Genomic DNA, 26,909 nt, shown 5'->3' on the forward strand with positions numbered 1-26,909 from the left:
CTGCTTTGTGAATGTTTACAAATCAAGTGAGTATGTGTATATGTTACTATATATATGTCGGAGGCGTCATCAGGATGGCACTATCGTCCGACATCAGTTAGGGTAATCAAGCAAAGAGATAACTCAAAGAAACTCAAAACTCAAACAAACTAAAAACTCAAACGTTTATTCAAATTAGTCAGAACAAAAGACAGCCCCCAAAACGCCCGCCCTTCGCCACTTCCTATGTGTTTTGGCTTGGGGAGAAGAAGTGGCGGAACAAACTCCCCAGCAACACATGTTCTGTCTGTTAGGTTAGAAGAACCATTACAATACAAAAATTATAAGACACTACAATTAGTTTAGGTACTACAACGCTAGGCAATAACACTAGGTACACTACACGTAACGAAAGGCAGTAACGCGACAACTCCACGAAGACTCGACGAAGCCTCGACCAAGACTCGATCAAGACTGAACCAAGACCCAAGACTGAGCTCCGCGGACGCCACGCTGACCGCCACCACTCTGCCAAGCGCGCCAAAATGTTGTTTCACCGGAAACGCCACCAGAGGGCGCGCTTGCGTGACGTTTAGTGTCCGTACTATTGACAGTCTCCGACATATATATATGTTACTCGAGGATACTTTAGCTTCCTAACAGTGAAAGAATTTTTCAAATCGGTTCTGCAGTTTCGGAGCCTTTACAAACAGAAAAATTATTGTTTTATACCTATTTGTATCGATGGCGTGCCTCGTTAGTTGAAATTAAACTTCAATTTAGTTTATAAACTTTATTAGATTATACTAGGTTTACAAAGATGTTTAGAATATAACTAATTCTTACCTACTTACTACAAAATAACAATATCGCTTATCTTAAAGAGGTTAACTCAAAAACCTTTTTTTTCTGAAGAGATGAAAAACCGTCCTTTGTCTCTGTGCGTGGTAAAAGTGTTCTGTATAGAAAAATGTTATTATATACAGTTAGAATACCTTTATTTTTAAAATCTGTTTTATTGTTGTTGCTGGGTTTTCGTCAAAGGAATTTGATGGTATGCATGCATAACTCAAAAAACAAGATTTTTGAAACAGGGGCCCGATTCTCCTAAGTTAATAATGTCAAAATCGAATAGAAATCGAATCGCAATATGATCGCAATAGCAGTTTTAACCATATCGGGCATTCTGCTACTAATAAAGTATTCGATTGACATTTGATTGGTGTGCAATTGGTCTGCCATTTTGCTGATTTTGGTCTATACGGTAGTTTGCTGTACAATCACTTTGCAATCGTAAATCATTTGCAGACAAAATGATTCATTATTGAATGACAGAAAATGATATAAACGTTTATTTCAAAGAAAAAATAGCGGAATGCCACATACGCTTCAATCGTAATCGAGTCGGGATTGGATCTCAGTCGAATCGAGTCGAACGTGAATCGTAAGTCGCTTAAGTAAGATTAGGAGAATCGGGCCCCAGGTCAGAAAACTGCCGTCTAGCCAAATTATAATACGTCATATAACTTGTCAGCCATCTCAACCATCAGATCCAGTGACATAGGCCGCCGGCAAAAAAATTGTACTCTGTAGTCTAAAGGCAGCTTTTTTAGCCAAATATTTTTCAATTCCTCCTCTGGGAATGAGTCACCAGCCAGAACCTTGAGAGACCGCAAGAAACATGAAGGTTTTTTATCACCAATCTCTTGCGTTTCAAGACGTTGGCGGATTCTATTCATATCAGTCTCCGTAAAGCGAGAGATCAGCTCCTGCTTCAGTTTTGAGTACGGTTCTTCCAGCGGCTTCTGCATTATTATGTCCTCAACAACGGATGCAGTCTTTCCGTCAAGTTGGCTAACAGTAAAATCGTATTTTGTATCCTCCCCCGTAATTTGGTGAATAGAGAAATTTGCCTCCAATTTAGCGAACCATAGTGCTGGCATGTCGTGCCAAAATGGCCGCATGTTTACTGTGTTAGCAAAAAGTATATGTGAAATTAATGTGGCTTCACTAGTTCCGGCTCCAAGGTTATGGGATGCGTTGTTCTCGCCTGTGGCCATTATTAAACAAAATACACGACTTAATATAACAAAAATAAGAAACTGAAAACACAAATTACAGTGATAAGAAATCAAAACAAACAATTAGAAATAATACAACGTTTATCTAACGTGAAGTGAATGACTCGAGAGAATGCATAACTTGGATTAACAAGCGTATGTTAAAGATGTAACACTATCCCTAATTATGACACTGGAACGCGGCTAGTTGACGTTAGTGACACTGACAGTTGACAGTTGACAAATAACAGACGTCAAATTCACACCAATGGCGTCTCGTTATGTACCTTATTCGTTTATCAGCACTTATTTTGACTACACAAACACTTTTTTCATTAGAATGCTTCTCAAAACACTAACTATTATGGCGGCTGGCGAATTCGCTGCGAGCAATGAATGCAAACTTGCTACTTTGTAGAAACGCCAAACTGGTTTATCTCACTTTTAAAATAAGTATTTCCACCATCGTTGTCAAAAGTCGACTGTTGGCTGTCTCCGGTACCCTGTAATAATAATTTGCAATTATTAAGTAGTTATGATACTAATAGAAAGGTGATTAATGAATTTTCTCTTAACTCTGGGGCCTGATTCTGCTAATTTAACTTAAGCGAAATATGTGTCATTCCGCTATTTTACTTTAAAATAAACGTTTTTATCCTTTTCTGTGATTCAAATGAATCATATTAGCTGCACATGATTTACGAATGCAATATGATTGTAGAGCAGACAACCCTATAGACCAAATGGAAGACCAATGGCAAACCAAAAATACGATTGGTCTTATATGAGCAGCAGAATGCCCGATAAGGTTAAAACTGCTATTGCGATTCAATTTTGACATTATTTACTTAGCGAACAAGGCGCTGATAACTTACCGAATGTATTGTGCAGGCTTCTCGATTCTAACAGGGCCGTGTGAGTTTTGCAAGTTAACTTTTACAACTGTTTATTTAACAAAAGCTGTCATCGGCACTTGCTCGTATTTCTTATAATGCACTCCACTATTATCCGGCAAAATGAACGAATGCGTACTATTCAAATCATGTGATGTAACGACTGTTTATTTTGGCCGACTTATAATTACGTATAGTGAGTGTTAATTTACAAAAGTCGGAATCAGCATTCATTCAGACACAACAAATTAGTACTATTGCAGAAATTATAAAATATTTAACGTCCACACAAGTCGCAGAGTACTTTTTTTAAATTAATACGAAATTTATGGACACGATAGTGTTATGAAAAAGTACCATGAGAACTCAAGCAGTGTTGCCAAAAAAAAATCTCGATTCCCCGTCTCGACGACGTCAATAGGAGGTTTTCTTATTGAGAACAAAAATCCAAAAAATATTTACACTAACATAGGCTATATTTATCACGGTGATGGATGACTGCCTCGTTGGTCTAGTGGTCGCAAGCGCGACTGCTGTGACGGAGTTCGATTCCTGGGTCGGGCCGAAATCGCTTTATGGGTTTTATAAGCTTTGAAGTCTGGTCCAGACTTCAAAGCTTCCAGACTCTGGAAGTTGGTGATTGATTCACCCGTACATCTCGTCGGACGTTAATGTAGGTCCTGCGCCTGATCTCTCTCCGGTGGTGTCGGATTACAATCCCGTCGGACTATTAGAGTGAAGGAATAGAGAGTGCACTTGTCTCTGCGCAAATGCTTGTGCACTATAATATGTCCTGCGCAGCTGGCTGATCTCCTCATATGAGAACAGCCACCGTGGCCGAAATCGGCCTTGGACTTATTATTATTTATCACGGTATGGAAAGAAACTGCCCCGGGACGCGGATGATGTCGGGGAGCACAGCTAGTATTTAATAATCATTATTCTAATAAATATCCTGGTTTGTCCTGATCATAAATAATTAGGCATATTTTCCCAAACTTCCCCGATTCTTGTCATTCTCCACCGAGAGCGCTAATCTCCAGGAAATTGAATTCCCCTAAATCGGGGAGTTTATTGGAATTGGCAACACTACGGCAAAACATCACGGTGCATAGACAAAATAATGTTGCCATATGCTATAAAAATACTTTTTTACTGCATAAATAGTAAAAAGTATTTTTACTATTTTATCTTTATTTAATTTTTAGTACAAGAATCGGGGAAGTTATAATAATAAAGCCCCGCAGGGCATCTGAGGCGGATGACGGGGAGTAGCGACCCCGCGGGGCTATATATCCGAGTGCTCCAGGGAGAGTATACTGTCCCCCATCTCCGGCCTGCCGGAGTGAAGCATGACGGGGGATAGGTCTCCCGCCTCTTGGCTTGCCTTCACCGGCCGGTCAGAGTGGAGTCGCTAGAGTAGGGTTAGCAGCCCGCTCGGAGGGTAGGTGCCTCGTGGTAAGTGGCGAGTGGGCCGGTGATGCTGGACCCACAGGGAGCGCGTGATCTGCGTTTAAAGTCCGCCGAGGTATCCTCACCCTTCAGCCGCTCATGTACCTGTTGCCCCCTTGTTGCGATTTAGCGACTGATTCCCGGGGGCCCAGTAAGTGAGTTGGCGAGTCTCCACCTGCCATTTTTACGTGTATTTATTACATTGTTATCGGCAGGTGCCATAGTTCCCGTAGTTTCCCCATTCCTAGTCCACTAGCATCCCATCACAATAGCCCAAGTAGTTTTCATCCATAGTTAGCAATAGTTTAGCACAGAACCGGGGATTGTCCTTGGGTACATTTCTATAGTGTATACAGGGATAATTGTCGGTTTTGTGTCACCATTTCATTAAAGTTGTCTCAAAAGGGCTTCAGCGTGTTGGCTTCGGCCCCACGTTCGCCTCCCAAAAATCCGGGACTCTATAGTCCCGAGGTCTGGTAGAGACATACAAGATATAATAATGTCGGGACACCTTTTCACACACGGTTGGTTAGCCCCATGGTAAGTTATTAATTAACTTGTGTTATGGGTGCTAACACAACTGATAAACTACATATAGTTACACATATACATATTTATAAATACATATTGTAACACCCAGACCACGGCCAACAAGCATGCTCATCACACAAATGTCGACCGAACCGGGAATCGAACCCGGTTATAATTATGTAATATAATTTAAGTAGTAACGAATTGTACATACAATTTCAAACAAACAAAAATGATGTTTCCTCTTTACTATGTTAGTATTGATTGTTATTGCATTATACCTAATTGTTCTCAAATATATATATTTCCTTTCACTAATAAATCATTATCCTCCTGCCCCCCAAACTTATTCGTCTTCGGCGCAGCACGTTTTCTCCTTCCATAATCCTCTATCTGCCGTCATCTCACAAGTAACATTCTTTCTAACCATATCGACTTTCACACAATCCATCCATCGTTTTTTTGATCGTACTATTATGTATGTCGTATTTATTATTTTTTCAGTGCTCTTATTAATATGGCCCCAATATATTAGTGCTTCACCTATTGCTGAGGACTGGACCACAAGATTAATCTGCAGGTAAGGTCTACTAATAAGTTTGTCATCATCTGCTGAGCCTTTTCCCAACTATGTTGGGGTCGGCTTCCAGTCTAACCGGATGCAGCTGAGTACCAGTGTGCCACAAGGAGCGACTGCCTATCTGACCTCCTCAACCCAGTTGCTAGCAACCCAGTACCCCTTGGTAAGACTGGTTGTTAAACTTACTGGCTTCTGACTTCCCGTAGCGACTGCCAAAGATGTTCTATGATATCCGAGACCTACAGTTTAACGTGCCTTCCGAAGCACGGTCATTGGTGTCAAAGTACTTGTCTAAACTGGAATGGAACCCACACTCAAACTTGAGAGGTTGGTTCTTTACCCACTAGGCCACCACGACTCATTGTTTGTACATACTAATATAATGCTAATATCTATGTTATAGAAATGGAGAATTCCAGTGTAAGAATGGCGCATGCGTAGAAGATGTGAGTCGGTGCAACGGTACTACCGAGTGCAGTGATGGAAGTCACGAGAAGTTACGCAGAAATCGCAAGTAAGTTTCTAGTCTAAAAAAAACAAAAATCGTCTATTCAAACTTGGCTGCAAAACAGCACTTTTCGAACGTCAAAATTTTACAAAAGACAGCCTCCAAAACGCCCACCCTTCACCACTTCCTATGTGATATTGCTGGGAAGAACAAGTGGTGGAACAAACTCCATTAGAATCACTATTTTTCACGTCTATTTTAATTCTTCTGCTTCTTATCGAGTGAGCTGCATATTTTTTCAAACCCGCCTGACGGCTTCTGACGTAGCACTCTGTAACGCTAATGCATTCGAGAACGCCGAAAAAAAATAGAAAATCTAATGTCTATTCAAAAGCCAAAAATATCAAAGTTGATGTAATTTCTTTGCAGACCTCGTTCTACTACCTGTGAGCTTCCACCGCAACCAGAACACGGGTCTTACACGAAATTAGAAGTTGCTAACGTACCATCTTATGTAGACGACTATGTAGTACTGAATTATACTTGTAATCAACCGTTTAGATTAATTGGGAAGCCATTTGTTATTTGTTATAATGGAAATTGGAATCATGAGTTGCCAACTTGTCAAGGTTTGTCATCAGCCAATAATTTTATTGGAATAAAATATAACCTAGGACCTATGTTACTCGAGAAGGGTGTAGCTTTTCAACAGTAAAAGATTTTTTCAAATTGGTTCAGTTTCGGAGCCCCTACCTCTAGGGCACAAATATAAATGTTTCCCCTTAAGGTAGAGTTCCATGGATCTCGACTGTCGCAGCCGCGCGCGGCCTACGACAGTCGTCGGCCGCGCGCGACAATAGTCAACCTATGAAAATGTATGGCACCGCTGCCGAGGCCCGCGACAGCCCCGCGCGGCCGACGAATTTCGTAAGCCGCGCCGAGTATTTTCTCAAGATAACTCTATCTCTGTACCCAATTTTTTTTAAATCAGTTCAGTGGTTTAGACGTGAAAGTGTAACAGACATGCAGACAGACAGACTTTCGCATTTATAATATTAGTAGGGATTTCCTAAACCGGAGTTTTCCAATAAAATAAATATTTTTTTTCAGCTTTATGCAAACTTGCAAAGAACCTTCGAACAGAGTACAGATGCCTGCTTTCTGGCAAGCAAACAGGCTACAAGATATGTGACTTCATGGTCCCTGAAGGTACCAGAGTGCAACCAGTTTGCAAGAATTACCATTACAATCCTGATGGGGACCTGCCTATTATGATGTGTAAAGATGGCAAGTGGAATTATACAGCTACGTGTATTATTGGTAAGATTTCATTTCATCTCCCGAGCCTCTTGCCAACTATGTTGGGGTCGGCTTCCAGTCTAACCGGATGCAGCTGAGTACCAGTGTGCCACAAAGAGCGACTGCCTGTCTGACCTCCTCACCCCAGTTAGGGGCTTATTCTTGGTTAAACTCGTGTCAGAGTTACTGGCTTCTGACTACCCGTAACGACTGCCAAGGATGTTTAATGACAACCGGGACCTACAGTTTAACGTGCCATCCGAAACACAGTTATTGGTGTCCAAGATATACTTAGAAAGTACATACAAAGTTGCATTGGTACTTGAGAGGATGCACTTGAGAGGTTGGTTTTTTACCCACTAGGCCACCAGGACTAAGGTTTTGTTTCAAACTGTTATAATCGGCACGAATCTTGAGCGCTGACCCTCACCTGCGCAGAATTAATTTATTGGGTCCCTTTTGTGGTATGAAGTGAGGCGCGGGGGCGTTGTAAAGCGATGATTGGCCCGCAGCGCATCGCGTCATAGCCGTCACTCGGGATTGGTTCTTTGCTAATAAAACACTTCTGCGCAGATGAAGGTCAGCGCTCAAGGTTCGTGCCGATAACTATAGTATATTGGAACAAATTATCCAGATTGTGGAAAACCAGTATCAAAAGGCATACCATTAATGGCTGGAGGTGACCCCGCCAAGAGAGGGGAGCTGCCCTGGCATGCAGGAATATACTCCAAGAAGGTCACACCTTACGAACAGATCTGTGGAGGTTCCATCATCAGCTCCAAGGTTGTTGTCTCTGGTAAGCATTGTAGCTTGTTCTTCTGTGTTCTGATCATCAAACATGCTAGCTGGAGAAAGTATAAAGCTGAGTACCAGTGTTTTACAAGGAGCGACTGCCTATCTGACCTCCTCAACCCAGTTACCCGGGCAACCCAATACCCCTAGGTTAGACTGGTTGTCAGATTTACTGGCTTTTGACTACCCGTAACGACTGCCAAAGAATGACAGCCGGCAGTTTCCAAGATTCAGTCCAAGATATACTTAGAAAGCACATATAAACTAAGAAAAGATGCATTGGTACTTGCTTAACCTGGCATCGAACCCACGCACTCATATTGAGAGGTTGGTTTTTTACCCAATAGGCCACCAGAATTTTTCCTGCTCAAGTGACTGGCCACCATGACAAGCAGCTTATTGTTATGTTTTCCCCAGCTGCCCACTGTTTCTGGGAATCTGGGCATCGTATGCTGCCGTGCAAGTATGCTGTAGCTGCTGGCAAGGTATACCGTGACTGGGATGACCCTCAAGATGATTATGTACAACGACAAGATGTGAGTTGCCCCTTTTAAACCCTTATTTATGGGTTCTGTCTATTCTTTATACTTTGTCAGAAATTTGGCCTCATCCCGCTGTGGGTTCAGCGTGAGGAAGTGTCAGACTCTTACTGACTAAACCAAACCATGTTCCTTCTTAAGCCCTTTATGTACCAGCGCCGCGGTAACTCACGCGAACAATCCCGCAGCCACGGCATACATTTGCCTGGTGTAGAGTCTGACACTACCTCACGCTGCTAACCCACAACGGGAAGGGTCATTTTATGATTTCCCATTTCAAAAAAGTGATGATGGGACGTTTTTGAGGCCTGTCCTTTGTTTTGATCTTCAAAAATTACAAATTTTCTGCTTTTAAAAAATATTTTCAACTTACCCTGCCATAAATGCAATCAAAAAATTTATTATATTTCTCCAGGTTATAGACATAAAGATCCCCCCTCGTTTCCGAGGAGTTGAGACTAACTTCCAGGACGATCTGGCTCTGGTGATCTTGGACAAAGGACTGCAATTCGTCATGTACATCAGACCAGTGTGTCTGGACTTTGATTATAAGTTTGATGAAGAACAATTGAAGGCCGGGAGTTTGGGAAAGGTGAGGAAAAGGGTGGGCTACGGGTTTTTATGTATTTATTCATCATCCTTAACACCAACATTACAGATTCTTACAATGCGATGCGTTAGCATGCTGTGAAGCACTTTTCTAACTAATTACAAAAATAAAAAACCGGCCAAGTGCGAGTCGGACTCGCGCACGAAGGGTTCCGTACCATTATTTATAAAACCGCATCTACCTGTTGCCGTTATCGATATCGAGCAAAAAAATCACGTTTGTTGTATGGGAGCCCCCAAAATATTTTTTCTATTCTCGTTCTCAGTATTTGTTGTTATACAGGCAACAGAAATACATCATCTGTGAAAATTTAAACTCTCTATCTATGACGGTTTATGGGATACAGCCTGGTGTCAGACGGACGGACGGACAGAGGAGCGAAAACAATAGGGTCCCGTTTTACCCTTTGGGTACGGAACCCTAAAAACAACCACCGAGTCAACAGTCGGCCGACTGTTTAAAATAGTCTGCAGTATCTGGGTGACTTTAAGGCTGCTTCTACACAGTCCAAATAGCTTGCGCATATTGAGGCACATGCGCAGGCTACATGCATTTTACAAACATGTGCTGGTCTAGCGACTCGCACATGTACCAAAGCAAAATATCCACCCGCGTGCTCTTGTCACTTGCGCATGTTAACTTGCTCCAGCTACATGCACCGTGTAGACGCACCCTAAGCTAAGGAATACCAAACAATACTGACTTTCTCCTCCCAGGTGGCTGGTTGGGGCTACACGTCAGCAGCTGGTCAGCCGTCTCCGTTCTTGAAAGTGGCTGAGCTGCCGATTGTCAGCTTAAACAGGTGCTTCAACGAGACTCCTCATGACTTCACCTCTTTCATCACCACAGATAAGATCTGTGCTGGTTATACTAATGGTAAGTTCTTCATCATCTCCCGAGCCTTTCTCAACTATGTTGGGGTCGGCTTCCAGTCTAAGGTGGAACTGAGTACCAGTGTGCCACAAGGAGCGACTGCCCTATCTGACCTACTCAACCCAGTTACTTTGCATCTCTCTTGGTAAGACTGGATGTCAGAGTTTCTGGCTTCTGACTACCCGTCACGACTGCCAAGGATGTTCAATGACAGTTGGGACCTAAGTTTGTCGTGCCCTCCGAAACACAGTCTTCGGTGCCCAATATACTGAGAAAGTAAGTACATAAAAACTTAGAAAAGTTGCATTGGTACTTGGTTGACCTGCAATCGAACCCACACACTCATACTTGAGACGTTGGTTTGTTCCAAAGTAATCAGTTACTTTAAGAAAACGGACGTTTATGTTGCCAGTGAACTTAGGCATTTCCCTTTTTAACTTCTTCAGGAACAGCGGTATGCAAAGGCGACAGCGGCGGCGGCCTGGCATTCCCAGAAATGACAGGTCACGTCACTCGATACTACCTCCGTGGTCTCGTATCTACGGCACCTTCAGACGATCTAAATTGTAACACGCAGACTATAACAGCATTTACACATCTGTTGAGGCACCAGAGTTTCATACAGAGCCATTTTATTGAATATCAAAAGTTGAAGTTTCTGCATTTCGATTCTAGGATGGTGACACAGTATAATTATACTGCTACTGAATGCCCGAATTAAAAGGCAGAGATAAATAAATATCGCGTTTAATAATTTTGCTCTTAATTATATTAGTGTACATTGTATTATATAGGATTAGAAGTAAAACTAAATATTTTTTTATGTAATTAAAGGAGTAAATATTTATAATTTTTATGTAAATAATATTTTCACTTTTCATCCCACATAAAACCACTCAATTTGAATTTACCCAAAAACACGGATTCAAAAATCTTCTTCCCAGGGCGCGTTCCAGCGGCACCGGCGTTTACAATTAATGGCATGAGATGATCCGCTTCGCCCAACGGGTGGCAATCAAGAGCTCCTTTCTCCCGATCCCAGAAGATAATTTTCTTGCGATTTTCTTCATCTCCAGTGCAGACGTCATTCAAAAAATTATCAAAATCCAAATTAACTATTTCTTTTTCATTTTCCGGGTCAGCTTTTTTGAACTCTTTCATGTTGTGGTACGACAACCCTGAACCGAATATGGCGACAGCGTCTTTTCGAAATTGATACAAAACTTTTCCTATTTCGTAATGCTGGGCTGCGTTTTGGTTTTTCAGTATAGATATTTGTATTATTGGGATATCCGCTTTGGGGTTTATTAACATCATTGGTATGAAAACTCCGTGGTCCCAACCTCTTTTGTCGTCTAGAGCTGATTCGATTCCCGCGTTTCTGAACGCTTCGTGTATTTTTCCCGCCAATTCTGGATCCCCTGGAAAATATATTTTTTTCTCATTAGCAGAGATTTCTATTAGCAATCTATCCGTTGTTTTGCAATTGGAGATTGAATTTTAACATCAGCTTCACATAAATTAATTATAGTCAACAATCTCTAATCGAAAAATATCGGATGGAAATATAATATCGGACTTGGAGTCAGTTGGAGTTTGGGAATCAGTATATTTGGGAAAAGGCTAGGCGGATGAAGAGTCCATTCTTAATCAAAAATCTTTATAACCGCACTTGAAAATGAAGAATAAATGTTTTTTAAAGGCGTTGTACTAACTATAATTCGATCTTTAACGGATTAATAGAAAAACTTAATATTACTTAGTTGGGTTGCTTGGGTAACTGGGTTGAGGAGGTCAGATAGGCAGGCGCTCCTTGAAAAGCACTGGCCCACATAAATTTAACATAGGTTTACGCCCTGGATACCCAGCTGCATCCTGTTAGACTGGAAGCTGATCCCAACAAAGTTGGGAACAGGATAGGAAGATGATGAATTGAAAAATAAAAATATATTACCTGGAGCATCATATTTGAACTCGTAACTCTCAGGAGGAAAGTTATAATAGTCGTAGAGCAACGAATGTCTTCCCCCGGACGATATAGTCACAACTTCCTCTTCCCTATGAGCCGTAACAATAATAATTGCCTTCAAACGGCGCAAATCAACAAAATTAGACACATTCTTCAAAGAATCACCAATTTCCACATTATATTTTTCACGTAAAACAGGATACGGTCCGCCGCCATGATTTAAAAATACCGATGGCGCGAAATATGCGTCCTCCATTTTGGAATGACATAAGGGTAACAATACAATTACTATTATAAATAATTTCATGATGACAAGTAATTTCTTATTTATCAGTCAAAGTAAATACGTGCTCGCGATACGAACGAATAAATACTGATTAGTCATACTAAATAAATAAGTGATAATAATTCTTGCTCGTCTGGTTTTGAATACTAATAAACTAGTATGTTTTATGACTCTGCTTCGATATAAAAACCGGCCATCTGTCTAGCCTTTTCGCAACTATGTTGGTGTCGGCTTTCAGTCTAACCGGATGCAGCTGCGTACCAGTGTGCCACAAGGAGCGACTGTCTATCTGACCTGCTCAACTCAGTTACCCGGGCAACCCAATACTCCTTCCTAGGTAGGTAAGACTGGTTGTCAGACTAACTGGCTTCTGACTACCCGTAACTACTGCTAAACATCGATGCATAGGCACATATGTACTGCCAAAGATGTTCAAATGACAGCCGGGACCTATAGTTTCTCGTGCTCTCCGAAACAAAGCCATTTGTGTCCAAGACAATCTTAAAAAGTAGGTACATATAAACTTAAAAATAAAAGTTGCATTGGCACTTGCCTCAACTGAAATCGAACCCACACTCATACTTAAGAGCTTGGTTCTTTACCCACTAGGCCACCACATCTTTATATAACGATATTCTATTTGCTAACAAACATACTAAACTCTAAAGTTGTTTTATTTTATGTTAATAATGTGGTCACACAGATAACGTGACCCGAATGATATTAAATAATAACTGGAATCTGCATCAGAATGATACACTCTAGCTATAAAACAATAATGTAACGTGTTTTTCCTCAAAATTATCATTTTTCTGTGCAAAATAAACCTGCACCGACGTTTATCTGAGTCTAGCATCGTAACTCAACGGACGAACCGATTTGTATACAGTTTTTTTGCAGTTGAAATGTGTTCCTGGTACATAAGGGGCTTGAGGAACTCCCTCCATGCTGCACCCATAATCGGTGGGTTCATTTGACGATTTCCCAGGAAATTGTGAGGTACGCTTCGCTACACCACCCACAACATGGGATTGAAGACCGCTCGCGCCGAACGCGTTATATTTACGTTCGTGCTATCTCGCTCGCGCGCGCATCTGTCTCGTTTCTTTTAGGTACTCACAGAGTCTTATCAGAGCGTTCTTATTGGACAATCGCGCGACGCTCTCGCTTGAGCGTTAACACTACTTCGGCCCCTGTTATTTTAGACTTAAGCTCGTTCTGTATTTACAAAATATACGACTCCACTTCTGACTCTCGTCGTGTACGGACGTGTCGCTCTGCGCTCGCCCGTTTACGACTTTTGTCTTTGTTACGCCCGACGTAACGCTCACCGTAGTCGCTCTGCCGACTACAAATATATCAATCTAAAGCTGCTTTTTTCAAAGCGGCGGACGATTATCCTGTTTCTAAAACGTTTGTGTCAAGTAAATTCACTTGACCCCTTCTGGGTAAAAGCCACAGTTTCGTGGTTCTCGGTTGAAACCATACGGTGCCAACGAAGCCGAGAGGGTGTTGACCCAATCACACCCGCCGAACCCCTTCAGGGCAAGGCAGTCAATTGGACGGGAGCTCGGATTTCGGCCTTGGGGGATCTCCTAGTCGTGCCTTGCATCTGGTTTGCTTTCACAGCTACACACCTGGTGTCGGTTGGGTATCTCTATACCCTTCGCACTAGACTGGCTAGGGCCCGTTCGCACAATAAGACTGGCGAACGGTTTACAAGCTTAGGGCTCACCAATAGGTACTCACCTCCCTGCCTATACCCGGCAGGGAGGGTTACACATCCCCGGGCCCATCCACCCGGGGAGATAGGAGATAGGTTGTTAGGTTTTTATAATTAGGCCCCCACCTCTTTTAGCTCGGTAGCCCTCTTCCCTCACGGGAAAATGACTACCGAAGTAATTAAGTTCTTCTTTGAGGTCCTCCTCAAGGACCAAGACATCGTCGCCAAATATGGCGACATTATTAGTAACCTTGATATCAAGGACCCGCGCCTAGCGCGCTATTGTGTTATAGATAACGGCTCAACAAAGGAGGCCGGCGCAGCTGTGCCGCGCCCCATTGTCGAGCCTATAATTGTCTCTTCGGGGAAAACCGCCGCATTAGCGGAAACGGTAATCCCCAATACAATGGTCGATGCCCAGCTGCACTCGACCATTGTTTCTAATCCCATTGTCTCACAGACAATGGAAATAACTCAGGCGAGTGCACCTGCGTCAAACGTCGACGCCGAATGCATGGACACCTCGTCCTCCCGCTCTGCCTCACCCGTCCCTGAGGATGCTCAACCCTCCGAGCCCTCTGACTCCTCTTCCTCCGATGAAGACTTCACCGTCGTACTGGGAGGTAAGAGGAAAAAGAACAAAAACAACGACAAGGCGCGCAAGACCATCGCCCTTGCCGCATCTCCTCTCCCTAGCCCGCCCGCTGTGTCTACAGCATCCCCCGCCCCGTCACCCTCGACCTCGCAGGTCGCTTCCTCCCAAGGTGCCGCTAAGCCCAAAAGCGCACCTAAAAGCAAACCTCCGCCGCCTGTATACTTACAGGACAAGGCGAAATGGACCGAAGTGTCCAAGCTGTGTGTTGATCGTAAGATCAACTACAGATCGGCCTCCAATACCGGCAACGGTATCAAAATCGTCCTCCCTACGTCAGACGACTATAGGGAAATAACTAAAGCGCTAAGAGCGAGGAACATTTCGTTCCATACGTACTCCCTCCCTGAGGAAAAACCTCTCCGGGTCGTCATTACCCGTATTCCGAAGGAAATCCCTTCGGATGACATTTTAAGTGACCTTAAGTCACAAAACATCCCTGCGACGCAAGTCCATAGGATGCACCGCGCCCGCAGCGGCCACGCCTTCGACATGGTGCTCGTAGTATGCGAGCCGTGTCCTTCCAAAATCCACCCGATTTTTAACATCAAATCGGTGTGTAATTTAACCGGCATCTCAATCGAGAAGCCAAATAGATCTGGCATTGTATCCCAATGCCACCGTTGCCAACTGTGGGGTCACTCACAGCGCAACTGTTTCGCCCAGCCTAGGTGCGTGAAATGCCTAGGCCAACACGGCACCTCCGACTGCCCGCGACCCAAGGACCGCACTCTGTGCACCGAGCCTCCGAGCTGTGTACTCTGCGGCGCCTCAGGCCATCCCGCCAACTACCGCGGCTGCCCAAAGGCCCCAAAAACGTCTCCCAAGCTGGCCAAGCGTGCAAACGCCCGCCAGCTAAGGGAAAGCCCATCAGCGAGGCTACCTACCGCTCAACTTCCCGAGCGTCTCAGCCCACAACGGCCCTCCCCATGGAACCCTCTCAACCATCAGAGAGCCTTTCCAACCCCGAGGCCAACTCAGCCCCAGCCAACTCCCGCCCCGGTGAATAATTCCACCGCGGCGCCCGCGAGCTTACCTCGCGTCCCTCCCGTCCTTCCCTCCGCGCCCTCCGCGCCCTCCGCGGCTCCTATAGCCGCCAAGCTCGCGCAAGCGCAAGCGCCATCCAAATCCGTCGCGCCCTCTTCTAGCCCAGTATCAGCGCTCAGTTCTATGAACGTTATACTGAGCACGTTCACTGTATTCACGAGCGACAGAGCTCAACAACTTTCGAGGGAGATAGTCGCCAGCAATGGCGACCTTATCAAACTCTACTCCGTTATGCAGGAGTATTCAGACGTCGCCCAGGCAGTTCAAAACCTGCCTCACTTTAGGAAATAGAAATGGATAATACATCCAAAATTAAACCCCATTCCCTTAGGCTTGGCTATTATAATGCCAACGGTATTCTCGGCCAACGCGACGAGATTTCCGCCTTCCTACAATCCCATAAGATAGACATTCTTCTCGTACAAGAGACCTTCCTAAAGCCGCGTGTACGCGGCCCTAATATAGCTAACTACAAGTTAATTAGAAATGACAGGATCACACGCCACAAAGGCGGCACGCTTATCTATTATAAAAGATCGCTACATTGTGTAGAGATCACTCCCCCCGACTTAAGCTGCATTGAAGCCTCGATCTGTCGACTAGCCATGTCCCAGCACCAGTCGATCACTCTCGTATCGGCCTACTGCCCTCCCACGTCCTCATCCTTTCAGTCCTACGACCCGATCCTTTTCACGAACGATCTCAGAGCCTTACTAGGCCTGAGCGACTCTGTAATAATAGCAGGCGATCTAAACGCCAAACATCCCGCCTGGAATAGCAACACTACCTCTCCAAGAGGCAGGTTGCTATTTAATCAGTGTGAATCCCTCAACTTCGATGTCATCGCTCCGATGCATCCCACTCACTTTCCTAATATAGTCGACCACCTTCCCGACGTTCTCGATGTAGCGCTCCTCAAGAACGTAAACTTACGTTTACATTCGATCGAGGTACTACACGAGCTCACCTCCGACCACAGACCGGTTCTTGTGGAACTAGCCTCGCGCTCAGGCCCACTCGGCCCGGATCGCCCTCCTCCCACCCAGATTGTCACGGACTGGAGAATGCTAAGCGAAAGCTTGAAATCCTCCTCCGCCCAGTTAGAATCAATTCCCGATGAAATCAACTCAGTCGCTGACATGACGGGCGCGATCGGCTCGTTCACCGAGCACGTACAATCCACCGTGGACAAGTGTTCACGTAGAGTTGAAGCGACGAGCTTTCATCGCTTCAAGCTCCCGGATGACGTGCGTGCTCTGGTGACCGAGAAGAACGCGGCTGTCCGTGCCTACAGTACTTTTCCCTGCGACGCTAACAAGTCTCACATGCGTAACTTACAGCGTGCTGTAAAGGAACGCCTTGCTGAGATGCGTGAAACGCGCTGGGACAAGACGCTGAGTGAACTCGAGCCGACTCATCAAGCCTTCTGGCAGCTTCAAAGGAAACTCAAATCCGATGAAGTAGCTTCCACCCCGCCGATCAAACGCCCCGACAATTCCATCGCCTTCGAGGACGATGAAAAAGCGGAATGTCTGGCCGACAGCCTCGAGGCTCAATGCTCGCCTAGTACCCAACCGGTCGACCCGGCTCACCTACTAAAGGTCGAAGCCGAGGTCGAGCGCAGATCCTCCCTACCACCGCAAGAAGACCCCGACGATCCCTTGCCACCCGTCACTCCAGACGAAGTGGCAGAGATCATCAAACGTCTCAAACCCCGTAAAGCTCCGGGCCCAGATAGAATAACCAATAAAGTGTTCAAAATCCTACCCGCCTCCCTCGTAATGCTCATGACCGCGATCTTCAATTGCGCCATGACCCATAACCTGTTCCCACAGGCATGGAAAGAGGCAACCGTAATCGGTATTCCCAAACCCGGTAAACCAAAATCAGACCCGTCCAGCTATCGCCCTATCAGTTTACTCAATGTGTTCGGCAAGATCTACGAGATACTTATCTATAAGCGTCTCAAAGATTACGTCGAAGCAAAGAGTCTTATTCCATTAGAACAGTTTGGTTTTCGAACCCATCACTCTTGTGTCCAACAAGTCCACCGCATCGTGGAAGGTGTGAGCCACGGATTCCAACGTGGCCAACTCACCGGCACGATTCTCTTCGACATAGCAAAGGCATTCGACAAAGTCTGGCACAAAGGCTTGATTTACAAGCTTTACCAACTCGGTGTCCCAGACCGTCTCGTCGTCATCTTACGAGACTTTTTGTCGAATCGCATCTTTCGCTATCGCATAGACGGCACTCTTTCTTCGGCCCACCCTATAAAAGCTGGCGTCCCACAAGGCTCGGTACTCTCCCCCATCCTCTTCACGCTATACACTAGCGATATTCCTAAGAACAAGCATGTTCAATTAGCCTTATTCGCCGACGACACGGCAATCTACTGCTCAGGCCGCAGCCCAGCCGCCATAGTGAGACATCTCCAAGCCTATTGCAACACCCTAGGTGTCTGGACTAGGCTATGGAGAATCGAACTCCACCCCGACAAAAGCCAGGCCATACTCTTTTCGAGCCCCCGCCGTAGGCTTCCTCCCGCGCCCCCGTCAGTCACCATGTTTGGTAGGCCGATTCCTTGGAAGGAGCATGCCAAATATCTAGGTGTAATCTTAGACCAGCGCCTCTCATTCGCCGAGCACATACGTAAGGTGCGCTCTAGAGCAGCCTTTGTGTACGGCAGATTGCACTTCTTGCTCAATTCAAAGAGCAAATTATCTCTTAAATCCAAGTTACGCCTCTACGGATCGTGCATACGCCCCGTCATGATGTATGCTTGCCCTGTGTTCGCACAGGCAAGCCATCGCCGCCTTCACAGAATGCAAGCCCTTCAAAACCGTGCCTTACGGAAAATCACAGGAGCTCCCTATTATGTTCGAAATGAGATTCTTCATGTCGACTTAAAAATCCCTACCATCCGCCAGTATATGAAGCGTGCCGCCATACGGTACTTCGAACGCGCTGAGAAACATGATAACTCACTTATCGTGTCAGCCAGTAATTACACTCCCTCCCGCATCAGTAGGATTCGCCGCCCTAGGCATGCCCTTCTAGAACCTGACGATGAGATAACTGTCCTCCAAGAGAGTAGTAAACTCACTAGCACCCTATACAAACACAAACCGCGTTCGTACAAACCTCGCCGCCGAGGTCCGCCGCGACGTCCCGTTCTCTGTCCTCCCGACCCTTGCTCATCAAGCCAGCCCGCGAGCTGAGCCAGTAGCTTTAAATTCCCCATTTAATAATAATGATCATATGATCCAGCCTGTCCCTTTGCTGCCTCCCCAGCGACGCCCTAAGCCGAGGTCCGACCCCACAGGGGGTACCCTTAGCGCAGTCGCTTAGTTTATAAGTTGTTTTACGCCCCTGGCTGGAGGCCTTAAATTCTAGGCATCCACAGGGAAAAGTCCGGTTAAGCAGTACACGGCCTCCTAGGCTGAACTGCGAGATGCCATACCAAAAAAAAAAAAAAAAAAAAAAAAATACAAAATATACGATATACTATACTCTTCTACTTTACACCATCATTGCTGTTTTATTTTACCTGCATTGCTGCTACATTTTGGTGACCCCGAGAGAAAAATGATGGAACACAAGCAAGAAGTTAGCGAGCCTACAGAACTCGCTGTCGTCTCCGTGCAGTCGCGTCTCCTTCCCTTCTGGCGTGAATATCCTCGCATGTGGTTCATTCAATTCGAAGCCGTCGTCGAGCCGCAGAAGACCAGTGACGAAAACAAATATCGTTACGTCCTGGGCCAACTACAACCGACCGACCTTCAACATGTCACAGACATCGTGATCAAGCCGCCAGAAACTAAGAAGTACGAGGCCATCAAACAACGCCTTCTCTCCGTGTACGAGCAGTCCGAGGTGAAAAACTTTAAGAACCTCATCAGCGGATTGGAACTTGGCAACCAAAAACCGTCTCAGTTGCTACGACGTATGCGCGAACTCGGCGGCAACATGATCACCGAAGATGGCATCAAGATTGAGTGGATGAACCACCTTCCGCCGCAATTGCGAGTTGTGCTGTCTGTGAACACAGATTCATCACTCGATATGCTCGCGGCAATGGCAGACAAGATGATGGAATATTCCGAGTCGGCAAATATCGCAGCTGTCTCTTCATCTCAACCAGATTCTGCGGCAGTAAACCAGCAAATCATGTCCGCGCAGATACAAGTTCTCTCAAAACAACTCGAGAATCTGACACTCGAGATCTCCGAACTTCGTAGCCGTGGAAGACCAAACCATCGCCGTTATCAGCGTTCCCGCTCAAGATCAAAGTCCACTGCAAGGCATCAACACGATCCCAATCGAGTATGTTACTACCACTACCGATTTGGAGATCAGGCAAGACGCTGCGTGTCACCGTGCGCTAGGCGAAATCAAAAGAAGTCGGAAAACTAGAAGAGGCACCGACCGTGGCGGACGTCGGTGTAACTACGACAAGTAACCGCCTATGTGTCTTCGATCGCAACACGAATCACCGTTTCCTCGTTGACACCGGTGCGGATATCTCCGTCCTAGCCGCCACCCCAATACATAAGAAGAAATGTTCGCCAACATCATACAAACTATACGCCGCGAACAGTTCACCAATCAATACCTACGGCGAGAAAGATCTACAAATCGACCTAGGCCTCAGAAGACGATTTCGCTGGTCATTTGTAGTCGCAGATGTCAAAACATCGATACTCGGAGCTGACTTCCTTCGCCACTTCAAACTCCTCGTCGACTTGCATCAAAAGAAGCTAATCGACAAGGTGACACAACTATCGATAAACGCCGTAGAAATCTCGTCGATGCAACAAGCCGTTTACGTACTTAGCAACAAGCAGACATATCAAGACATACTCAAGCAATATCCAGATCTACTGCGACCTATGTCCTTGAAAACGCCCGCTAAACACAACGTCGTGCATCACATCGAGACTACGGGACAACCTGTCTTCGCCCGTGCTCGCCCCCTGCCGCCCGACAAATACAAAGCGGCTAAGGACGAATTCGAACGCATGATGGAAATGGGCATATGTCAACCTTCCAAGAGCCCGTGGGCCAGCCCACTCCATGTAGTAAAGAAGAAAGATGGCAGTCTACGAGTGTGCGGCGACTACAGACGTCTAAATTCAGTCACGCTACCAGATAAATACCCGATTCCGCGCATACAAGACTTCACCTATCAACTACACAATAAGAAGATCTTTTCAAAACTCGACATGAAAATGGCCTACTACAAAATACCAATAAACAAAGAAGACGCTCAGAAAACGGCAATCATCACACCCTTCGGGTTGTTTGAATTCACCTGCATGCCGTTTGGCCTACGTAACGCTAGTCAAACTTTCCAACGATTCATGCACGAGGTTCTGCGCGGCATCGAGGGATGTTTTTCATACATCGACGATATCTTGTTGTACTCAGATAACGAACAAGAACACAAGGAATTACTGCATCGAGTTCTTGACCGCTTGAACAAATACGGCGTATCACTCAACGTAAACAAATGTGAATTTGCACAGGCGAAAATCAATTTTCTCGGCTATGAAGTAACAGCGGACGGCATAAAACCAACCGAAGAACGGATAAAAGTCATATCCAGTTATCCTCAACCGAAAACTATCATCGAGCTTCGTCGTTTCCTGGGCATGCTGAACTTCTACAGAGATTGTTTACCAAATCAAGCCGACATGCAAAGTGAACTCAACAAATATCTGCACAATGGGAAAAAGAATGACAAAACGCCTATCACGTGGACGCCGGCCGCCGAACAAGCATTTCAAAAATGCCGCCAAAGCATACTGGAATGTGCAACACTATCGCACCCTATCGCCGGCACCCCACTCTGCATCATGACGGACGCTTCTGACCACGGCATTGGAGCGGTGCTACAACAACGTGACAACGCAGCCTGGAAACCGCTAGCATTCTTTTCCAAAACATTGAGTGCTACGCAATCACGATACAGCACGTATGATCGCGAACTACTAGCGATCTACGCGGCTGTGAAACATTTTCGAAGACTCATCGAAGGCTGTGACGTCACCGTCTACACTGATCACAAACCGCTGTCCTATGCGCTCTCAAGGCCGCAAAGTAGCAGCGACACTCAGCGACGTGAGCGACAACTCCACTTTATCAGTCAATTCGTCAAGAACATCGTGTACGTAAAGGGAGAAGAAAACTCAGTCGCTGACGCCTTATCTCGTATTGACGAAATACAATGCCCGTCAAACATCGACTACGACAAGTTATCACGTGATCAAGATCAAGACGATGAGCTGAAACAACTGAAGCTGCAGCCGAATTTAAAATTCATCTCAGTTACTTTGCCTGGCACGCAACGACCAATCACGTGCGAGATGTCAACGTCCACGCTTCGCCCATACTTACCACCGGCACATCGTTTTGCTGCATTCAAAGCGCAACATGATCTCTGCCACTCTGGTATCAAGGCGACTAGGAAGCAAGTGACATCGAAGTTCTTCTGGTCATCCATGAACAAAGACGTAACAACGTGGACAAGAAACTGCGTCGGCTGTCAGCGAGCAAAAGTACATCGTCACGTCGTCACGCCGCTAGGAAGTTTCCCGCCATCTCAACGCTTCGAACACATACATATCGATATAGTTGGCCCACTTCGACTATCTTACGATTATCGATATTGTGTTACGATCATGGACAGATTTACAAAGTGGCCAGAAGCTGTACCAGTGCGCGAAATAACAGCTGAGATCGTCGCAAAAGCGCTGTATGAAAACTGGATTGCGAGATTCGGCTGCCCACTACGTATATCAACCGATCAAGGCAGGCAGTTTGAATCGTCGTTGTTCAGCGCGCTAATGAAGAAACTCGGCATTACACGCATACGTACAACTGCATACCATCCGCAGTCAAACGGTCAAATAGAGCGCTGGCATCGTACGCTAAAAGCTGCGTTAATGGCTAGAGGCGCAACTACCAACTGGAGTGACGAACTTCCCACCGTACTACTTGGCCTCCGAACAGCGCTGCGTGAAGACAACAACCTAAGTCCCGCGCTAATGACCTACGGTTCTACGCTACGTGTGCCATCGGATTTCTTCGCGCCGACTAGAAAGAAAGAAGAAAGAAAGAAAATACATTTAATTACGTAATTGAGGACGCATACATAAGTACCTACATAAACAATCAATATAATAAATAAAACAAAAAAGGGCTAAAATAGAAAGAAAACAAACATGAGGGGGTAGTATGCGTCACAACCACGCAATACGGCCCTCGCTCAGCATGATGCTGCGACCCCGTGCGAGACAAAGTCCCAGCGCTGATTTTCAGCGACAGCCGAAACTAACGTTATGGCGTCCAACGGGTGATTATGCGAATATGTGTTAAATAAATTGTGTTTAAATATATATTAAATAAATAGTGTTTCTTTGAAGAATATAATAGAATATAATTAGTTTACTCCATATGATCAAAATACATGTGGTCGCGCCATTAATTATCTATGCCTGTAAACCATAGAGGTCAGTGCTGTAACTTAAACATCTGTCAAAAACTATTTCAGCTACTGAAAATAAAAATGTATTTTTAATGGCGACCGACGCTTTCGTACTTTATTATAAGAGGGTAATATGCTTTACAAAATATTGTATAGTGTGTATGTATCATACGAGATAAGTATCTTGAGCAACGAGTGACTAAGTTTTATCTTATCCCAGTTTGGGATCGTGCGAGGTGTTATAAAATATGCTTTGTCATGACGGTGGGTGAGTAGAAGTTACACGTGGATTGCGAATAGTACGTAGTAAGCAGCATTCAACTTTAATTAAAAAACAACATTTTAGTTAAATTAGGGAATATAAAAAGTAAGGAATAATAATGATTTAATTAAATTTAGAATTAACATTAAAATCGTAATGAATTGATATCACAGGTACATAAAAATATATGAGGACATAACAAAGAACACAGATGAAGGATATTTGGAGCAATATGAGCCGACACAGCCCCTCCTCCAAGATTGCTCAACGATCAGGAGCCACGCTTCTGCTACAAGTGTGCCTCCAATGCATCCCACGCCTCAGGAAATCCCTACACCAGCGCATGTACGCCATGACCCCGTAGGTAAGTGACAATACAAACAGTTACCATGCGTATCAGCCAGTTTGTTCCCTTAATAAATGTTTTTTAAGTAGGTATTTGAATGGTAACTTTGATTTCAGGCGTCGCAATGGTGGAGGGATATCATTCCAACAGCGTGTGGCTGCAAACTTGAAACAACCTCGGAATGCTATGGTACGATGCATTGGTACCACCAGAGGGCATACCACGGACCGGAGACCATGATCTGAACGGATGGGTTTCCAGGTCAACTTGCTATATAGGTATTCTGGTTTTTTTTTGAATCAATAACTCCAAAAAGCAAATTGGCCAAGTGCAGCCTCCTCCTGGCTGCCATCTTTAATATATCCAGATTATTTATGTACGGAGTCACGTGGCTTCTTCGAGGAATGTTTGTGCAGAACCGAACACAGGCATTTTGAATACGCTGTATAACGTGTTCTGTCCTAGAAAGAAGGCATGGTCCATACACTATATCACAATAGTTTAGCCTAGATAGAATAAGACTGTCAACGAGTTGTTTGCGCAATGGGATGGACAGGTACTTTCGTATTCCATACAGAACCTTCAGTCTATAAAAACAGTTACGCAGAACATTATTGATATGGGCCTCAAACCTTAATTCGGGATCCATAGTTAAACCCAGATTGCATACTAGCTCAACTCTCTCAATGCTCTCGCCCATGACTGTCAACGCAGGATTAGTGGTCAAGATTGTACGCACTTGGTTCCTAGAACCCAGAACTATAAACTTCGATTTGAGGGGGTTAAGTACCAGAGAGTTCACTTCAGACCATTCAACCACTCTCTGCAAATCTTCGTTGATTTTCTGCACAGCCACAGATGTTTCATCAGCCTTGAAAGAGATGTACAATTGTATATCATCGGCGTACATATGGTAATTACAGTGAATGAATGACTTTGTGATATCTGCACTGTACAGTATGTACAACAGGGGCCCCAAAATCGAGCCTTGAGGAACGCCCCTCGACACGCGGAGGGGGGCGGATGACACCCTTGACCCATCTTCTGTGTGCAATTCCACTAACTGAGATCGATCGGAAAGGTAGCTTCTAAACCACTCAACTGCATCAGGGTCAAAGCCGTAGAAAGCCAATTTGGACAACAATAGAGTGGTGTTGATTGCGTCAAAAGCGCGGGAAAAATCTAGCAATGCCAGGATTGTACCCTCCCCCCTATCGCGCGCTTCAAGAATATTCCCTACAACATCAGCCAAAGCCGTTGCAGTACCCCTACCCTGTCTAAACCCTGATTGCAGATCTGGAAGAATTTTATTTACCTCCAGAAAATTTACTACTTGGGAGTAGACTACCCGTTCTAGAATCTTGGAGAGGCAAGGCAGAATACTGATAGGTCTCAAGTCCTTTGTACTGACTGGATTATTATTTTTGGATATAGGTCGGACGATAGCGCATCGCCATAGTTCAGGGAATGTACTCGTGGTAATAGAGCAGTTAATTATATCAGTAATGGCTTGCAAGGCATTAGGCAAAGCAAGGGATATCATATCAAGGCTGATACAGTCGATACCTTGTGCATTAGATCCCAGGCTCTTAATTATCTTAAGAACAGCCTCGGCGTTGGTCGTTGTAAGACTGAATGTGGCATCACCAAAGCTATGTGTCTCAAAGTAGGACTGCTGTGACACATTTAGATGACAGTTGCCCGGCACATCCAGGAACGCAGCATTAATTTCATCAGGGTTGTTGAAATGTCCTGGTAGTAATCTTTGCGTGTGATCTGGCAGCACATCAGACTTTAGGTTGCGCCATAACAGTTTAGGGTCCTTAATATGGTCATTGATGCTCTTTGTGAAATATGATTTCTTCTCGCTAGCCAGGGCCGTAATAGCTTGATGCTTGAGTTGAAGATAATATTGCTTATGTCCTGGTAACTTAGTTTTGCGAAACCGTGCCCTTGCCTCATCTCTCATCTTCGATATTAGCCTAACATTATCAGTTATCCACGGAGTGGGACGGGTTTTAAAGGTCATGCTTTTGAGAGGAGCATGGAGATCAAAAAGCTGATTCAAAAAGAAGTTAAATGTTTGCACCATATCATTAACATTACTCATGTCACCAACCGATGACCATGGTATATTCCCCAAATCCATTATGAAGTAGTCCTCCAGTATGTTTTTGAGCGGACGAAATACAACCGACCTGGGTTTGAACGTAGGCTTTTTAAAAATTGTCTCGCATGTGATAAACGAGTGATGGCCAAGCTCACTAATATGATTCACAATGACGTTACGAGTAGGAGCATCTGTGCAGACAACATCAATTAGCGAACTACTGTCTCCCACATAGTGTGTGGGTGTTTGCACTAGCTGTTGAATATTCAAGTGATTGAGAAACTCCGTAAGTTCTTTCGTTTTTGTGCTATCAACATCTAACATATTAACGTTAAAGTCTCCCAACAGAATCAGATGATCATAAGGTGCCAACCCACTAATGCTGTCAGTCAAGGCGTCCAGAAAAGTATGTAACTCTAGCCATGGTGGACGATAAGCAGTGCCAATAAGTAGTTTTTTTTTATTGACATTGAGGTTCAGCCAGAGCTGTTCCACATTGCTGTGCTCAGGATGAGGTCTGATGCGCGCAGTGATTCCATTTTTAAGGTAAAATGCGACCCCTCCGCCTCGCCCACCACGGACAGTCGTGGGACGCGGTATGTGTTTAAGTCTATACCCAGGCACACTAGGCGCGCGGCCATCCTCACCCTTGCGCAACCAAGTTTCGTTGATAGCCATCATATCCACGGAATAGTTGCCCATGGCTATCAGAAATTGATCTTGATTAGTCCCCAGTGAACCTGCGTTTAACAAACCAAACTTGATGTATTTAGCTGGAGTCATTTGCATTTGTTATGTACTGTAAATTTAATTATGTATATAGATTTTGTTTGTACTGTATATAGTTTTTTGTGTATAATGTATATAGCTATTGTATAAAATATATATAGTTTTTGTAGATATTGTTTGTGTATATAGCTTTGATATATAATGTGTATAGCTTCTATATATAATGTATATAATAATAAT

The 26,909-nt window shown here is 44.7% G+C and overlaps 4 protein-coding genes and 1 long non-coding RNA gene across 5 annotated transcripts; 2 read left to right on the forward strand and 3 right to left on the reverse strand.

Moving 5' to 3' along the window:
• Positions 1 to 2,123: 2,123 nt before the first annotated feature.
• On the reverse strand, positions 2,124 to 3,287 carry LOC124644291. The gene is made up of 2 exons (XR_006986043.1): positions 2,915 to 3,287; positions 2,124 to 2,542 (listed from the first exon to the last, which is right to left on the reverse strand). It is a non-coding gene; the product is annotated as an uncharacterized LOC124644291 (long non-coding RNA).
• Positions 3,288 to 5,424: 2,137 nt separating this feature from the next.
• LOC124644270 (clotting factor C-like) lies at positions 5,425 to 10,794 on the forward strand. The gene is made up of 9 exons (XM_047183534.1): positions 5,425 to 5,495; positions 5,899 to 6,009; positions 6,373 to 6,572; positions 7,054 to 7,263; positions 7,877 to 8,038; positions 8,452 to 8,570; positions 8,989 to 9,165; positions 9,900 to 10,059; positions 10,503 to 10,794. The coding sequence occupies exons 4-9, from the start codon at positions 7,140 to 7,142 to the stop codon at positions 10,775 to 10,777; spliced, it is 1,017 nt and encodes a 338-aa protein (XP_047039490.1). The 5' UTR covers positions 5,425 to 5,495; positions 5,899 to 6,009; positions 6,373 to 6,572; positions 7,054 to 7,139; the 3' UTR covers positions 10,778 to 10,794.
• LOC124644271 (dioxygenase tasH-like) lies at positions 10,788 to 12,431 on the reverse strand. The gene is made up of 2 exons (XM_047183535.1): positions 12,011 to 12,431; positions 10,788 to 11,477 (listed from the first exon to the last, which is right to left on the reverse strand). The coding sequence occupies exons 1-2, from the start codon at positions 12,330 to 12,332 to the stop codon at positions 10,927 to 10,929; spliced, it is 873 nt and encodes a 290-aa protein (XP_047039491.1). The 5' UTR covers positions 12,333 to 12,431; the 3' UTR covers positions 10,788 to 10,926.
• An 874-nt stretch (positions 12,432 to 13,305) lies between these two features.
• LOC124643887 lies at positions 13,306 to 20,781 on the forward strand. Its single transcript, XM_047183014.1, has 2 exons — positions 13,306 to 13,542; positions 19,229 to 20,781. Exon 2 carries the CDS (start codon positions 19,322 to 19,324, stop codon positions 20,147 to 20,149), a length of 828 nt encoding a protein of 275 aa, XP_047038970.1. The 5' UTR covers positions 13,306 to 13,542; positions 19,229 to 19,321; the 3' UTR covers positions 20,150 to 20,781.
• Positions 20,782 to 24,214: 3,433 nt separating this feature from the next.
• LOC124643909 lies at positions 24,215 to 26,723 on the reverse strand. The gene is made up of 3 exons (XM_047183035.1): positions 25,146 to 26,723; positions 24,434 to 24,701; positions 24,215 to 24,291 (listed from the first exon to the last, which is right to left on the reverse strand). The coding sequence occupies exons 1-3, from the start codon at positions 26,721 to 26,723 to the stop codon at positions 24,215 to 24,217; spliced, it is 1,923 nt and encodes a 640-aa protein (XP_047038991.1).
• Positions 26,724 to 26,909: the final 186 nt, after the last annotated feature.

This window comes from Helicoverpa zea, chromosome 29, assembly GCF_022581195.2.
Source record: "Helicoverpa zea isolate HzStark_Cry1AcR chromosome 29, ilHelZeax1.1, whole genome shotgun sequence".
NCBI classification, from domain to species: Eukaryota; Metazoa; Arthropoda; class Insecta; order Lepidoptera; family Noctuidae; genus Helicoverpa; species Helicoverpa zea.

Bases quoted from the DNA above. Each gene is read 5' to 3' on its own strand.
- LOC124644270 (XM_047183534.1), top strand. From the start codon at position 7,140: ATGGTCCCTGAAGGTACCAGAGTGCAACCAGTTTGCAAGAATTACCAT. The intron at 9,166-9,899 runs GTGAGGAAAAGG...TTCTCCTCCCAG, and splicing joins AGGCCGGGAGTTTGGGAAAG to GTGGCTGGTTGGGGCTACAC. The intron at 10,060-10,502 runs GTAAGTTCTTCA...TAACTTCTTCAG, and splicing joins CTGTGCTGGTTATACTAATG to GAACAGCGGTATGCAAAGGC.
- LOC124644271 (XM_047183535.1), bottom strand. From the start codon at position 12,332: ATGAAATTATTTATAATAGTAATTGTATTGTTACCCTTATGTCATTCC. The intron at 11,478-12,010 runs GTAATATATTTT...TATATTTTCCAG, and splicing joins GTTCAAATATGATGCTCCAG to GGGATCCAGAATTGGCGGGA.
- LOC124643887 (XM_047183014.1), top strand. From the start codon at position 19,322: ATGATGGAACACAAGCAAGAAGTTAGCGAGCCTACAGAACTCGCTGTC.
- LOC124643909 (XM_047183035.1), bottom strand. From the start codon at position 26,723: ATGACTCCAGCTAAATACATCAAGTTTGGTTTGTTAAACGCAGGTTCA. The intron at 24,702-25,145 runs GTAAATAAAATT...ATCTCTTTCAAG, and splicing joins AAGTAGTAAATTTTCTGGAG to GCTGATGAAACATCTGTGGC. The intron at 24,292-24,433 runs GTAACTGTTTTT...CCTTCTTTCTAG, and splicing joins CCATATCAATAATGTTCTGC to GACAGAACACGTTATACAGC.